At 45.5% G+C, this 16,562-nt stretch overlaps 1 protein-coding gene across 1 annotated transcript in view; it reads left to right on the top strand.

The window, feature by feature from the left end:
- The window catches only part of LOC310915890 (peroxidasin homolog), a gene marked incomplete at its 5' end in the record, with an annotated part of 46,753 nt that overhangs the window by 2,926 nt on the left and 27,265 nt on the right, over positions 1 to 16,562 (top strand). Inside the window, 3 exons of the mRNA XM_083873086.1 lie at positions 6,483 to 6,554; positions 14,054 to 14,125; positions 14,369 to 14,440. Coding sequence (XP_083729212.1) covers positions 6,483 to 6,554; positions 14,054 to 14,125; positions 14,369 to 14,440 — 216 coding nt within the window. The remainder of the gene's footprint in view (positions 1 to 6,482; positions 6,555 to 14,053; positions 14,126 to 14,368; positions 14,441 to 16,562) is intronic.

Below are 16,562 nucleotides of genomic sequence, written 5' to 3'. Positions count from 1 at the left end.
ATTCAGGCAGTTCTTCCAGCCAGCAGCCCAAGGAAGAGAACAGCTGTGGAACATACACTCTGAAAATTTCAAAAGGTCTTTAACCTCCACAGCCATTTGTTCTGCAGTGTGACATTTAAAACAATAAACTTTGAAACGTGTGGGCATGAGTAGAAGAAATCCATGGAAAGAAGTTAGCCTCTGGCTGGCAACTAATGGATTGCAATCCAATTATCCATGGGTTATTCTTCTTTCTGCATTATGCAGGGCACATAATGAATGAGTACTGCTGGAGAAACATAGCTGAGGGCACAGGGCAGGATCTGGGATCTGAACACATTGCTGGCATGAACTGAAGGTGACCCAGTTGTTCACAGACCTGGTTGCTAATTGAGCAGTGTAAGCATGGCCAGCTTGGCAAGTTTTGTTTCCTTTTCTTGTGCTGCTTTTGGTTCCTCTCTTCCTCCTGCAGGAGGAAGGCCGGAGTAGGACAGGGTGTAGCTCTCTTAGTCTGTTAGTGAACACGTTTTGAGAAGGAATTTTATACATTCGTTGGGGAAAGGTTTACTGAGCAAATGAGTTCTTGGAAATGCTGCTCTGTTTGTGGTCTCCGTCGTGTGTTTTGGGTTGAAGAAGGGATTACTCATTTCCTCTGTGTGTGATAATCTTATATGCAGCCATTAAATGCACACCCACACATTCTGCATGTGCCAGGTAGAATCTCTTTCTGACGCCTTTCACTGTTGTATTTAATCCTTATTAAACCTTCTAGAGGTGACCAAGAACTTCATGTTCTATTTTTAGAAGTCTCTTCATTGGCAGGAAAATGGGGAGGGAAGGTATTTCAAATATATTTCCTTTTAAATATATTCCAGCATCTTTTGATGGAAGCATCCTAAGTCTTGTGATTGTAGCAGCCTTGGGTGTTTAAAATCCTGCTTTCCCTGAACTTCCCAGTGCTTCAGCATCTGGTTCCCACTTGAGTATTTATATTTTTGTTGCTCTCACCCCATAGGGATAACAGGACTCTTTCCTGTGCTTTTTAAAGAGAAGTCAGTATTTTTTGGTGAAAGAATGTATGTGTATTCTAAAACCTTTAATGATCATGCTGTTAAAAAAGTGGAAAACTGACACTTAAGCTACATAAGACCCAATATTAAAGTGTTTATTTTACTTTCTCTGAATCAGAGTCAGAACACACTTTGGGAGGAGGGAAAGTTTTCTTCCTTTGATGTAGGCAATATCTTGGATAGATGGTGTAAAGGAATTATGCATCAACTTAAGAGAGTCATGTTGCCATGAATGTCCAAGAATAGACTCAACTGCTTTGGGTAGAATCAGACCCTAATCTTCATCCCACTGCTAATAAGTATTAGCTCACATTATCTAACATTGATGAATTCAACATCTTTTTATGTAATCTTCCTAACTGAACATGTTCAGGACCAAAACTGTGTTTTGGAGGTATTCCTTGTTACTGCACTTCCTGGAAAGAGCTGAAGGGATGCCAGGTGGTATTTGAAATGATTCCACCAGGAATGAGGCACCAGCAGATCTCTCCTGCCCTGGCATGGCCTTTCAGGCACAGCATTCCCACCAGCTGACACGGACAGAAGAAGTGAGATCAGACCGGCTTGGTACACTGGCTGCTGGATTATGGTCAGGTTCCTGCCCCAGCTGACGCAGAGGGAGCCCTTTTGAAAATCTGACTCCTGTTTGTGGGAGCTGAAATCTTTTTAAGCTGGGTTCAGGAATGCCTGTGGTAACTTCTTAATTAAAATCTAGTGTTCCTGAGTCTTCAAAATAAGTGGTGTGGCAGTGCAGCAGGGAACCACAGCCTGTTCTGCAGAGGGAGGCTCCCTGCAGCTGCCTCCTCTCCACTGTTTCAGCCATCATCCCATCACTTCATTTCCTTGTTTCTCCATGCTCAACATATTTTCCTTCCTATTCACTCTTTGAACAGTCAAATCTTGATGTCTTAAGCTGGTAAGGCCCAAAATAGCCAGGACTTGGAAAATCCCCAGCCCTGAGGCTCCCCATGGTCTCCTCATCTGCCTGGCAGGGATGGCAGGGCTCAGCTGTCCATGTAAGGGGTCTGGGATGAAGGCTGTCATTTATTAAAGCCATTTGGGGACTCGTGTGGGACAGGGACATTCCTGAGTTGGGGAGCTGATGACAGTAGGTCTGGAAAACTTCATTTCCATCTCAGCAAGGCAGCTTTCCCTTCCTGCCAGGACTGGGGTGGTTTGGCAGGACCGGGGAACCTGCAGAGCTGACTCTGATGTTGTGCAGATAAATGTGAGGAATGAGCATCTTTCTGATAAATGTCCTGGCTCTTCTTCTCTATTGGAAACCTGACTTATAGGATATTTTTAGGATGTGTTTAGGATGTCTTTCATGCTCTCCCTTCCCCAGGAAACACTGGGAGGAACTTCAACATCTTATCTCTGTAAAAGCACCTTTACTCTGGGTGTCATTGTTGGTAGTGATTGTGTGGCTGCCACTTTCTGGGCAGAGCCATCAGCATCACTGCTGAGCACAGGGTTGGGAACACAAAGGATTCTCCAATGAAACAAACCCAGTAATTTCCATGGAACTGCAGTAAAATGCCTCTTGTAGCTAATTATCTGCTTAGTTAACATAGTAATACATGAGTCTGGGAAAGCCTAAATAGATTAAACAGAAGTGGAAGTTTCTTGTAAAAGCCATTGATTGCTTTATATCCTAATCAATGATAATTATTTAACACAAGGCTTGCAGTTCTGATTGTTCTGATAGCAGCTGAGAGGCTCAGACAGATTCGAGTGCCATTCTGTAAAAAACCATTTCCCCATCCATGTGCAAACTCTGGCATTCTTTGTAACCTCTGTTAATAATTCCCAAATTTAGAAAAGGTGACTGATTTCCACAGCAAATCCTGGATTATCTGTGTATTCCAGATCACTTTCCTGTCAGAGCATGAGGGTTTGGTGAGATTTGAAGCTGGGCCAGTCAAACTGGTGTTGTCCAGAGGGATCTGTGTTGGGTGATGCTGCTGTCCCAGGCCCTGCTCTGTGTGAAGGTAGAAGAGGATCCAAAATCCTTTAGCAGCAGCTGCTCCTTGTGGGAAGGTCATCTGTAAACCCTGATTGTCATCCTTGAAATCATGGGGGAGAGTTAAATCACAAAGATTATTTTTTTCTCCCATATCTCAAATTCCCAGGTGGAGAGGAGCAGGCAGGAGGGAGGGAGCTCAGCTGGGCTTGGGGCAGCTGGGAGCGCCTGCCCTGGGACAGGCTCCGCGGTGGGTCCCTGTAAAAAGCACATTTGTTCCTGAAAAGAAACGTAAATTTCCAGAGTGAGCACCCTGGGAATAGAGAGGAACAAGCGTTTCTGTGTGAGAGGAGACAAACTCTGTAGGGAATGTTCTCAATCGAACACAGGCAAGGCAGAGAATTCCCAGTGCAGCCCTTCCCTGCCGGCGAGGCTTTAGGCTAAGGCGAGATCTGGAGTAAAAACGCTGAGGATGAGCCAAAGTATTGGGATTTTATATGGTAAAGAGGAATATGTAGGTTCCTCTGCATGCCCAGGGACTTTCTTTGCTGTGCAGGGACATCAACACTGGTACTTTTAATGCTCTCTGGGGTACAGGGAGCAGAATAGCAGAATAGGTCCATCCTCCAGGGCAGGATCCACCTGCCTAAACCATGTGTGGCTAATGCCTGTCTCACCTGAATCCACTGGGTGTTTTATGAGCCTTGCTAATTGAGATATTTTTATAAAACTCCTGAATCTGCAGTTTCAGTCAGTGACTGTTTGCCCTTTCTGTTTGTAGCAATTTCCTGTCATAGTTATTGTATCTATAGTTAAATAAGCAATTTCAGTTCTTTTCATTGTCATTGTCATGTTTTCTAGACTTCATATCATTCCCATTGCTTTCTTTTGGATTCTCTCCAGTTATTTCACATCATTTCTCGAAATGAAGTGCTCAGAGAAGAGATGCAGTTTTACTGTTCCATTTTTTTTTTCTGTGGGGAAAGCTGCTGCCTTTGTGATAGAGAGCAAACCAAAAAGAACTTTCCAAAGGACTGAAAGACAGCTAGGGTCCAGAGAATCATCTGAAGGCCTTACCTGGAAGAGAAAACAGAAGAAAAATTAAAATATTTCATTAAAATAAGGAGCTAAGCTTTATTACATGATCCTTGGGGATGGTGTAGTTTAAAAATCTGTAGTTCTGTGTGGTTTAAAGGACTGCAGCTGCCCTTTTTCATTAAAATACTCAGAGGCTGTTTGTCCCCACCTGCAGCCTGTGACCTGAAGTTGGATTTCACACTTGCTCCCTGCTGCCTTCCCTGAGCATCACCAGCTCCAGCCCTGACCCCTGTGTGTTCCTCCCATGTATTTGCAATGTTCCCTATTACCTGCAGCCAGCTGCCTGGATTAATTACAGGGCTCTTTACAGCCCCCAGGGCAGCGGGGTTAGTGTTTGTGCATAAATCAAGTTTGCATTTCTTCACCTTTTTTCTGGTCTAGTCTTTCCTCGTCTCCTTTTAACGAGGCTGTGGAGAAGAGGCAGCACCTTGTGCTGTCACTGCTGCCAATGTTTAATTGTGTTTGGCTTTATGGTGGCAGCCACTGCATTGGAAAATCCATAAAGGTACCCTCAAATTCACATTGTCAGGGAAGAGGGATATGAAACTCCCTCTGAGAAGAAAGACAAGAAATGCACATTTGAGGCAATGCAAGCTAAGCCAAGCACACCTGAAAATGTCAGAGGTGATCCTTTGGGACTGCAGCTTGCAGTGGTCAAACAGAGAAGGTGAATTACAACTAGAAATATTGGGGTTTTTTTAATATTGTGAAGCTGTATTTCTTTCTGCCCTCTAATTCTTCTCTGTGCAATGTTTACAACTAAGAGAGGTGAAAGATTTCTTTTTATATTAGACTTTTGAATCCTTTGGTCAAAGTGGAAAAGTTAAAGGAAAAAAACACAACAGAAAAAACAACTTCCACTGGTCCATGTGCTGTTGCATCCAGTGATAACAAAGGGGTAACAAGGCAGAGATTTGATATTTCAGTATAAGTAAAAATGCCTCGCATTTTCTGCCTAAAACTTATGGAAATTTATTATTAAATTTTTAGCATAGAATGACTACATTTTGCAAAGTTAAGCTAATGAAATATTACATCTTGGGGCAATGGTTATAAACTGAAATAAGTCAGGTTTACATTAGATATTAGACAGAAATTTTTTGCTCAGAGGGCGGTGAGGCAGTACCCAGAGAAGCTGTGGATGCCCCATCCCTGGAAGTGTCCAAGGCCAGGTTAGATGGGGCTTGGAGCAACCTGGGATAGAGGAAGGTGTCCCTGCCTGTGGCAGGGAGATGGAATGAGATGGATTTTAGGGTCCTTTCCAACTCAAACAAATCTGTTATTCTGTGATTCCATGATCTTAAAATAAAATCAGCTTTTTGTGCAGCCTCTTCCTGAGTACTTGCTCCAAGCTGTTTCAGCCCCCTTGCATCCTCACTGTCAGTTTGGGGTTACCTGTAATGACTGCACCTCCTTCTGGTTTGAATTTTATATATGCCACAATTCTTGTTGCTGCCTGTCTCAAAACAATTGTTGAATTTGCAGCTATTTGTAGAATCCTTGTTTTAAACTCTGCCTCCAAGTGTGACTTTACCACCACAATGGGCAACTCGTGCTTTTTTCCTCTTAAAGCAAATGCCTTTAAAAGGCAGCCTTAAACTGAAAAAATAGCTGTGTATTCCCTGAATGGGATAGATCAAGTGGTGCAGGAGAAAAAAAAAATCCAATTCATTGTGTGCTTTGGACAGAAACTTGCAGCAGTCCCTGTTTGTCAGCCTTTTGTGATTTGTGATAATACACTGGGCCATGGAAGGTGCCAAATCAATGCACGTTCCCTATAGAAAGTGTTTCTCTTTCGTTAAGCAGGTTAAACCACTTAGCTCCTATTTCATTATCCCATTAGCAATCCAAACCCCATGTTTTTGGGTTCCAAGCTGATGTAGTTCCGTGGGCAGCCCTTGAAATTTGCCAGAATCCCCTGGACTCCAGTAATTCTAATTGAAGCTGGCACAGATTTGAAATGCAGGCAGCGATAAGCTGTTGTAAGTCTTGGAGCATTGCAGAGCAAAATGGGAAATTCTTATTATATGAGGTTATTTGAGCAGATTTAACCATTTTAGGGCAAAGATAGTTTTAGCAGGGAGCGAAATTATGGGTCCACATGATGATGTGTGTTCCTCTACAAATCAGGTTGAGATGCAAGAGTTACTGCACATGAACTTGGGGTGTTTTGGTGCAGACTTTTTTCTGGTGCTCATGGGAATGATCCCTTGAGTCCTTTTAGTGTCTGGTTTTCTCTGCAGTTAGAATAAAGAATTTTCTGACTGTAGGCTTGTCCCAGCTACTGGCTGAATTTGCAGACCCCAACCATTATCCACACTCTTTCTCCACTCTGTTCCCTGGTCTAATGACTTTATATCCTCTGCTTTTAGAGATTTACGCTTCAACCACATCAAGGAGATACAACCTGGAGCCTTCAGAAGACTGAAGAACCTCAACACTCTGTAAGTTGGACTCTGAGGGTATCCATTTATTACTTGTGTTAGTATTGTCCCCTAAAATGGCTTAAAGGTGGCCTTGGGCTTTTATTTATTTCAGTCAAGTTGTGCATATCCAGCCAAAGCTTTAAAATTCCCTCTGTTCCACCCTGCGTCATGTTTCTTATATTTTTTAAAAATTTAAATGTGGTTAATAACTTTCATTTTTCACAGTTAACCTCTCTGTTTAAAAATAAAATATGATGAGCCCTAGCACTGACTGAGGATGTTTGATCAGGTATGGCCTTAGAATAGCCCATAGAAGGAGTTCTCACCTGGGATCAAGACAGTGGAGGGATGGATTAAAATCTTCCTTTCCCTGGTCTCCTCTAATACATAAACCACATCAGTTGATCTGTGTGAATTTGACTGAGCATCCTCCAAATGCCATCTCTCCCTATGCCTTGCCCTAAAAGAGGAGTTACCCTACTCCAGGTAGGAATGGGGGTAGAAAGCTGCCCCTCCAGCCTCGTATCCCACTCTCACATCCCTGCACACACTGCTCCACTAACCAGCTTCTCACTCTTCCCAAAGGAAATCCTGGGAGCCTCTGCTCCTTCTGGCTGCTGCAGGGCTGAGGGTTTGGAGACAGATCTGAGTGCATCTGCACCTCGTAGCCAAGGAGCTGCAAACACATCAGATCCCAAATCAGAACCAGAAGCTGTGTCAGCACAGCACGGTGCTGGATGCAGTTGGGCTGTTGAGATTCAGATCTAATTATTTGAGCTGTGACATGGTGCTAACAGCCATAGGATTCCCAGGTCCACGCTGGAATTCCTCAGTGAGGCAAAGCAGCTCCTTTGGGAACCTGACAGATGTTCACACATTCCTGGTCACAAATGGTAACAGAAAGTTCAGGTTGTTTTTTTTCTGTCTGGCCTTGAGCAATCTGAAGTCCCTGATCCTGGGAAGGTGGCAGAGCTGAAGGAAGGCAAACTTGGGCAGTAAGGGATTCAGTCAGCTCTATGTAGTTGTTGGGAAAGTGGGATTACGGCAGGACTTAATTATTGAGACCTGCTGAAGTGTTATCTTTGAAAAATCAGCCTTTGCCAAAGATTGTTGCAGTCTGTGTGTGGGACTGAGTGGTCCAGCCATGACTGCAGGGTGCTCCAGAGTACCCTCCTGTGGCCCACGACAGGTGGTCAAAAACTTTATTGCCACTGATGCTGTTCATCCAGAACTGCCCAGGTTAGTCTCTCAAACAGCACTGTGTGGTACTTAATTGCCAAAAATAATAGGGAAGAAAGGATGGTTTGGATGGATTTCTGTTATTTGAGATAGGGTCAGATATAGCAGAAATTACAAAAATGTATCTAGAGAGATAATAGAGTCCGAGTCTGTAGGGTTTTGTCTTATCACAAAGCTCTGCTGAGGCCTTTTGATCTCCAGCCCTGCTCTTCCACCCCTGGAGCTCTCCTGAGTTGAGGAAACAAAGGGTTCCAGATGATGTCATCCCAGTGTGATGCAGGCAGATGTTTGGCAGCAGCTCCCAGGACCACCAGGCGAGTTTCAGCAGAGCCCTGGGGAAAACGAGGATGCTGGCAGGGCTTCACTGGGTGAGATGCTCCACCCAACATGCCCAGCTCTGTAAGGGGTCCCAACTCCTGCCCTGCCACCACCTTGGACTGGGCAGGTCTCTGACCTGTGCAGGACTTTTGTTTCTATCTTCTGACTCCTCCTCTCTGTGTAGAGGTAGATACAGAGAGACCCTGACTGAGGGGGAAGGACCTGCCCCTCTCTAACACCTGTTTGTGCTCCATGAATTTCTCCAGTCCTTTTTCCTTCCTGTTTCCACACTCTCCTGGACAGAGACCTCAAGGAGAGCAATAGGCAGGAATGTACCCCCTGGCATTCCTGATCTCATGATTTGGGATGCCAGGGAAGTAAGAACAATGTGTTTTCACAGGTGGTGGGCAGACACTCCTGCTTTCCCCAAACAATGTCCCATGGCCATTGTCAGAGCTGGAATACTGGACCAGGTGAAACACTGCTCTAACAAAATGCTGCATTTTTTATGTTCAGATTCTGAAAATCAACCTGATTTGCCAAGGAAACCTTTTCATTTAGATAGTACTTCTTATGCCTCATTGTATTTCCTGGTCTGGCCAGCAGACTGGAACACTCAGTTGTTCTCACACTTGTAGTAGTGAACTCCCACAGCTGAGGAGCTTGATAACTGACTGAGAGAACTTTGGACCTCCCACTCCTGAAGCAAATTTCTCTCCAGGAACTTCTGTTTGTCCAATTCCCACATCAAAACTGACAAGACCTGAAGAATTTGCTGATGTTTCTTAGATGGCAAATTTTACCTGAGAACACAGATAGCTTTTCAAGTGATAATCCTGTAAATAATAAATAAATAAATAAATAAATAAATCCTGTAAAATCCTCAAGAGACTTCCTGGGAAAATTTGTCCAGAAAATTTGGAGTGAGAGGTTTGGAGGATAGAATAGCTCAGGTTCCACATGCAGAGCTTGAGCTTGCAGCTTTGTGCCATTGAATTTAAATAAATCTTCCATAAGCAAATAACTGTTTTTTAAAAGAGCTTTTTCCACAGAGGAAGAGCAACAGATTCTGGTGAAGCTTCTGTTCTCCATCTCCTTGAGGGCAGGGTGGCTGTTCTGTGTCCAAGTTTGACAGTTTATAAACCACCCTGAAAAGGAAACCTTTGTAGCCTGTGTTGATGCAGGGAAATGGGTTGAGAGCCTGACAGGAGAGGAGCCTGTGGGGATGTCCAGTGGGGCTGTTCAACAGTTCAAACCCTCCCCTGGCTCCTCTCTGCTTTCCTCTGCTGTGGGAGATTTGATAAATCACAGAGCACCACTTCAGCATTAAAAACAGGAGCCCTGTTTGTGGAAGAGACACAGTCACTGTTGGCTTCCAGCTGGGGACTCCTGGTACAGCACCACAGGTAATGAGCAGTTACCCTAAACCCTGCACCCCTGGGAGGATAGAAGCCACCACTTGGCTTCCTTGTTGGCTGCATGCAGATGGAGAAGTTCCCTTGGGCTGAACATCTGAGAGAGCTGTAAGATTTCCTCATCCCCTCCTGATGGCTCTGCTCTGTTCCCATCTGTGCAGATGCTGCTGTGCATCTTTAAACTCTTGATATGTCCCCTTGGTAAAAATAAAAAAAAAAAAAATCAGGGTATCAGGGAGAGTGAGACAAAAAAACCCCTTTGTATGCCATCCACAACCCCCCCAGCTCCAGGACAGCTGTTGTGCTGCAGTTTGCCATCACTTGCTGCAGGGCTGAAGCCAACGTTAGCTCAGAGCAGGTGCTGGGCTGTGGGAGAGAGAGGAAACACTGTGAGCCCATGGTGAGGCACAGCCTCTCACTGCTTTCCAGTTTTTGCTCCTTTAGGTCATTTTTGGGTGGGGATGGATGATGACACCCCTGTGAGGGGTGACACCCCTTCTCCTTGTGTGTTCCCACAGGATCCAGCACTGCCCTGTTAACCCGTTCAGTTCATTGCTGGATTCTCAAAGCAGAGCCAAAGCAGCAATTGCTGCTCCTTGGGTCTCTCCAGCACCACCCATAGAAATGTCCAATCCAGGGAACAAAGTTTTTTAACACCCCTAGAGTGTCTTTTATTCTTCCTGAGGCAAGAGCACTCTAGAGAACAGGGGACTGTGGAGAACACATTGCTTGTGCCTCTGCCTGGCCCTTTGCCCTGTCACTGCTCACATCATGTTTCTCTTTCTGCCCAGGTGAGAGCAAAACACTTCTGATGAGCCCTGCAGCTCTGATTTAGGTGCTGCTGCTAAGCCTCAGGGTGCACAGAGCAGTAACGTGGAGTTTCTGTCTTTTACCCTCTAGTAACTCCTGAGAGAAAGTGTTCCTGCCAGCAAGGAGGGGATGTCACGGCCTGCTTGGATCTCAGAATAAAAGTTTCTCCCTTAAATATGGGAAATGGCTATTCCAGATCATTCTGTCAACACGGGGGAATGTGTGGCTGAACATAAAACTCACTTTTTCTCCCTCTCTAAATGCACTACATGATGATTTCTATTACTGGCGTGAGGAAAAAAAATAGCTGTTTTGTCACAATGACTGTAGCATGTGGCTTGTCAAATGAAAAGAGGAAAGAGAACATGGTTTGAGTCTGAATTCTGTCCTGTCACATCATTTAATACATTCTTCAAAACAGAAAACCACTAATTTAACGCAACTTAAGCTCGTGCCTGGCAACCTGGAGAGAGGGTGGGGAAGGAGAAAGGAGAGGCAGTCAAGACATAAAACTGAGAGGAAACTGAATGTAAAATGTTCTCTTAGTGAATCTGGGCCAGATCTCACAGCACGTGTGTATCTCAAACGGCCCAGAAGAGTTTTGCAGGAATAAAACCTGTGTGATTAAGTTCTCCTACTCATGTGGAATCCAGCTCATGGGGCATGAAGGGGAATGCCCCCTCCTATTGCCAGAAAATGTGCTTCTGATTCTTTTAATTTAGCCTGTTTTGCTACAGATAATGTGCTTAAGGTAATGATAGTGATAAGGGTCTTCCCAGCCTCTTTCTGCCAGGGCATTTATTCCCAGCAAATCTGGGATCTCAGCTTTCAGCCCTCTAAGGGCAGCAGGAATTTGGGCATTTTTGCTATGATGGCAGCTGGGACTGATAGCCAGGCCAAGCCAGGATTTTGCACACTCCTTTGCCTGGGTGAATTGCACAGGAGTCAAGGAGCAGACAGCTGTGCAGGAGCCATCCAAAGTCTTTCTAGGAGCCAGATGTGCTGCCTTGTCCACGGATTTCTCTGAAAGCAGCATTTTGGAATAAGTGTGCTGTTATGGACTTCATCATTATATCACTTTCAAATGTTTTCCAGGACTTATCCTTCCATTACAATGGGGAATCCTGAGACAGGAAGCAGAGATGGCTTCTTCCATGCACTTTTTATCCTTAAATCAGGCAATGAACAGATTTTTAAGTATCAGACAATGAGATAAGAGCCCTGTGTGCTGCTTGCCATCTGAACTTCCAGGATTCATCCTGTTTGGCTGGGTCAGTGTTACACTCCCTTGAACAGTGCAAAATAGCCAAGACAACAAAACAGACTGGGATAATGCTTTTAAATAGCCCCAAAACACAGCCAGACAACATAATGCAATTTGAAATCCCAGTGGAGATCAGTCCTGGTCTGAACTCTGAGCATTAAAGAAAAATCAGTGAAGGGTTCCAGACTGTGATGCTGCCTGGGGCTGCTCAGGCTGTTGGTGTGACCCTGCTCACCTGGTCACTGTCACCTGTCCCCTGGGAGGCCAATGGCCAATGCCAGCTGTGTGACAGGAGCTCACACCCACGGGAATGAGGTCGGTGCTGTCAGCCCATTGTGTGCTCAGAAGTGGGGCCAAGGATCAGATGGCAGAGAAGGAGGTGCCTTGGTCCTGCTCTGGCCAGAGATGAAAACTGATAGGGGCAGGGAGGGGAGCACTGCCTGTGTTGCCTTTGTCCTGTGGGCAAACAGACAAAAGCCCTCACTGCTCTCAGGCGGTTATTTCCAGCCCTTGGGTGTTCAGTCATCAAATAAACTTTTAGGTTAATGCTCAGAGACTGTATTTCCACTCAGCATAGCTGGCTCTCAGAGCAGGGTTGTCTGTTCCAAGGAATTGACATCATTTTTGCATCCTTATGAGTGAGGCCGGGCTGTTTGACCTCAGCTGTGTGCATGGAGCCTTTGCTTCCAGCTGTGCAGGAGCTCTCCAGCTTTCTCTGCCTTCACCCTGTGCCCAGCCCTGACATTGAAGCCTGGCAGTGGACCCCACACCCCTGGAATCAGGGCAGCTAATCCAGGGAGGAGAGTCAAATCCAGGATAAGGAGGTTTTTCTCAACCCCTCATTACCTGACTTCCAAAGCTATTTGCTCTTGAGTTCCTCTCATGGTCTTTTTTATGACTCAGTGTAATTCTCCACCTGAGAAAAAGCTGGTGTGGCTCAGGTGCCTGGAGGGAACTTGTGAAGCTGCCATCACACCTGTGTGCTTCTGACTTTTATCTCTTCTGTCATCCCTGAGGTGTTTGATTTTACCTTCATCTTCTTTTCCCACAAGTTTTTTACCATTTCTCCCCATCTCTTTGTCTTTTCTCTCCATCCTTTACCTGCACAAACTGCTTTTGGCCAGGTAAAGACCTTGTTTTGTAGTGACAGAGGCTGGCTGCTCTTTTTTTTTCTCCAGAAAAGTGGGGCAGAAGATTGGGTTTTGCTGCTGGGAAAGTGCTGAACTGACTTCTCACCTGCTGCCCAGTGGCAGATCATTCCTGAGGAGCAGAGCTATGGCAAAAATCAGCTTGTAAAATGCACATCCAGTGCATGTGTTGAATGTGACCCAGTGTAGTGAGGTCTGGCTGCTTGCACAGGGAATTGCTGTTTTTCCTAAAACACCTGAAAAAGAAATCTTTGCAGTACAAAATCACAGATTCCCTCTCTGCCCACAACTCCATTTAGGAATTTTAAAAATCAGTGGTGGCTGGTGAAATCCTTGCTCTGGGCTATGCAGCTCTAAAATCTCCACCAGCTCTGAGCTTTGCCAGGCCTGAACATGAGTGGGACAGCACAGCCAGAGACCCGCGGGAGCGCGGCCGGGCAGCCACAATGAATAGCTAAACTTTGGGTATGAGGGAGCTATTTATAAGTGATTTATTGTGTTTTCTCAGTGTTGGGCTTGGCAGGGGCTGCAGGAGAGCTCTGCAGGGCTCAGCTGTGTGGTTGTGCTGTGCACAGCGTGGCTCTTACAGAGCTGGGCTGTTTCTGGTCACTGGCACTGGCCATCGATTGCACTCACAGTTGTGGCAACTGCACACACAAGTCACACACGGCTCTGCAGTGCCAGGTGGGCCAGGGGGTTTGTGTTATAATCTGGCACAAGGCTCCCAAGATTGAAACAGGTTGTCTCTGAGCAGCCTCAGGAGCCAAAGTTGAATTTATTTCTTTCTCATTTGCGGGTATTGGTTTCAAAGTGATTAGAGCAGAGCTATCAGCATTTTATGGCTCCTATAACTCCACTGGGAACTGATGTTTTAAACTGCATTTGTACTTTTAAAAACTGGCTCTGCACTCCTCTGCTCTCTTGTTGAACACAACCAGGCACCTCCAAAACCCATAGTGGTTGTACAAGAGTGGCAGCAATGATTTAATATCTCACTCCCCACTGCTTTTGTTCTGCCTGTCTCCCATCCCCTCATCTCTTTCCTGGACAAAATTGTCACTTTGGGGTGAAAACTGTGGCAAAAGGTAAGGAAAATCCTTTGAACATTGCAATATTGGAAGTACTTGGCCCCTCTGGGTGAGAAACCTTCTCGCTGCTTTGGCTGGTGTGAGTACCCAAACTTTGACTTGCTAACCTCATTAAGTCTCAAATTCTGTGACACCTGAGCTCAGAATTTTTCAGTGGGCATCCAAGAACAGAAATGCCACAAATCCCACACGTGCTGACTTCACCAGCTGTGTTTTTCTTTCTTGATTTGAACAGGCTGCTGAACAATAACCAGATAAAACAAATTGTGAGAAGATCCTTTGAAGATCTGGAGAACCTGAAATACCTGTGAGTTGGTAGCTCAGTATTTTCTTAACCTCTTTAAAATCTAACAACCCACTTTTAATATTTGCCAGTCAAGCATGTACTGTGTGCATTTGGAGTTCAGTGTCAGAGGTATAAAACCTTGCCTTTCAATCCAGGCAGCAAATTCTGCTGTGGGTTGAGGGTCATTGCTGTTTTCTGGGACTTTTTAGAACACAACTATTGATCAGTTGGCCTAATGCTGTTTCCTTTCTCTCCTTTTGAAAGCTACCTTTATAAAAATGAAATTCAGAGCATCCAGCAACATGCCTTCCAAGGGCTGCACTCCCTGGAGCAGCTGTAAGTACAGATGTTTGCATGTTGTGTTCCCAGGCTTGGGGAGCAGCAGGCACTTAGTGAGGGGTAGGATGAAGCTTCTGCTCTTTTATCATCCAGATTTGCCAGACTACACTGGGTTCATTTGGAAACAGCTGTTCTGAGTATTGGTTTTGGTTAGTTAGTGCTGAGGTCTCTTCCCACTGGTGTTCCATATGTTTTCTCCTGCCCCTAAACCTCTGGAGGGTTGGAAGGACCCAGCTGTGCTTCTGATGGCCTTTATTGCCAAGGACCTTATGATGGAGGAGAGAGGGGTCTGCAGGAGGGCTGGAAGCAGGAGGCAACTGCTCTGCTGGGTTTTAGGTCTGGGGATTCCTTGAGCAGAGAGTCAGATCTGGTCCTTTACTTAAACTGAGGGTGCTGGTTGAGTTTCTCTCTCATCCAAAGCTCTGCTGGGAGTGAATGGATGAAGGACAAGCTGAGAGCTGGGGCAGCTGAGAATTCCTGGGAGCCACCAGGATGGTGGTGCTGCAAAGCACCCGGAAATTCCAGTGGGGGAAGACGATGGATCCAAACAAACAAACACAGTAATGACCTTCCCTCAGGCTGCGTGGCACTCTGTGCTGGATCTGGGATGGAGGGAGCCTCATGTGTTTTCCTGGCAGCTGCAGTCCATCACAGTGACACTCCAACAGTCCCCATTTGCTCCCCTTCTGTGTATGGCAAAACTCTGCTGTTTATTCAAAGAAGTTTTGTTTTTTGACTCTTAGTACTCACCAATCTCGAGGCGAGGTGAGCAGGCTGAGGTCTGACTCTTCTCAAGTGCCTTCCTAAACTGGGGCTGGATTTTTCTTACCTCGGACTGGTGGAGAGAGTGTGAGCTTGGATATTTGAATCATAGATACATGGAATGGTCTGGCTTGGAAGGGATATTAAGCTCATTTAATTCCAACCCCTGCCATGGTCAGGGACACCGTCCACTATCCCAAGTTGCTCCAAGCCCCATCCAGCCTGGCTTTGGACACTTCAGGGATGGAGCAGCCACAACTTCTCTGGGCAGCCTGTGCCAGGGCCTCAGCACCCTCACAGGGGAGAATTTCTTCCTAAATAATTGAAATATAGGATTTACTTGTATCATTGGAGAACAGGGATCAAAGGTGAAACTGGTTTAATTTCTGAATTGTTCCCAGCCACAGCATTTATAGGGCTGGAATGCAACCAAGGATTGTAAAAGAAATAAGATCCAGCTTGTTCTCCAGGTTGACAGCACAAGAGGACAGAGCATAACTGGAAATTTCAGGCAATCCTAACAATAGGTGTGCCACCAAACTTGTGTACAATGTGGCTTTTCATCAGCCAGCTCAGCAAGGATGCCTAGGAGAAAATTTAGGAAGCTGAAACTGGCTCTAAGCTGAGCTAAGAGAGCTGATGCTGCCCACAGGGATATTTCAGCAGTGAGCATTCCAGACTTGATGTCATGAATAAAAGAAAAAAACAAAACCAACAAACCCACAAAACCAACAAACAACCCGCTGAAAGTCCCATCTGTTTTCAATCCCAGGCAGGCTTAGCTCCAGAAGAAAATAGCTTTGCTCAAATCCTACCCAGCTTTCCTGTCCCCCACAAGCCAGCTTTTCAAGAAAAAGTAAAACCCAATTGATGGACAGGATCAGATGCTTTCCTCAAGGTCCAAAGCAATCTCAGCAGACATCTGAGACTGATTAGAGCATGTCCCTGTCTTCCCCACTGTGACCCTCCAGTGCAGAATCTGAGTCACCCTCTCCCAGTTTGTGCTCTGATACTGGACCATTTATCATGAATCCTTCCATTACAAATCAAGCAGCCATGTGGAGGCTTAGGCAATTATTTCTCAATGCAGACAGCTACAATAGCAGAATGAGTATTTGTGGATCTGTGATTAATCTGTGTCTGCTGTGAAATTTGTGCCTGTGTAAAATAAAGGGGAACAGTTTAGGCAATTTGGGGACTGTACAAAATCCATCTAAATGTCAGGAATGTAGCAGTTGTGCTGGTGAATGTCACAGCTCATGGCAGCAGGGAGGCTCAGGTATTGTGGTGAGCTGCTCTGCAGGCTCCACGTTTCTTCTCTTGATGGAAAGGGGTGACCTGGGACAGGCAGGACATC

This window comes from Zosterops lateralis (assembly GCF_965231275.1).
Source record: "Zosterops lateralis genome assembly, chromosome: 16".
Classification (NCBI taxonomy): Eukaryota; Metazoa; Chordata; class Aves; order Passeriformes; family Zosteropidae; genus Zosterops; species Zosterops lateralis.
This window is presented reverse-complemented; position numbering and strand designations above follow the sequence as displayed.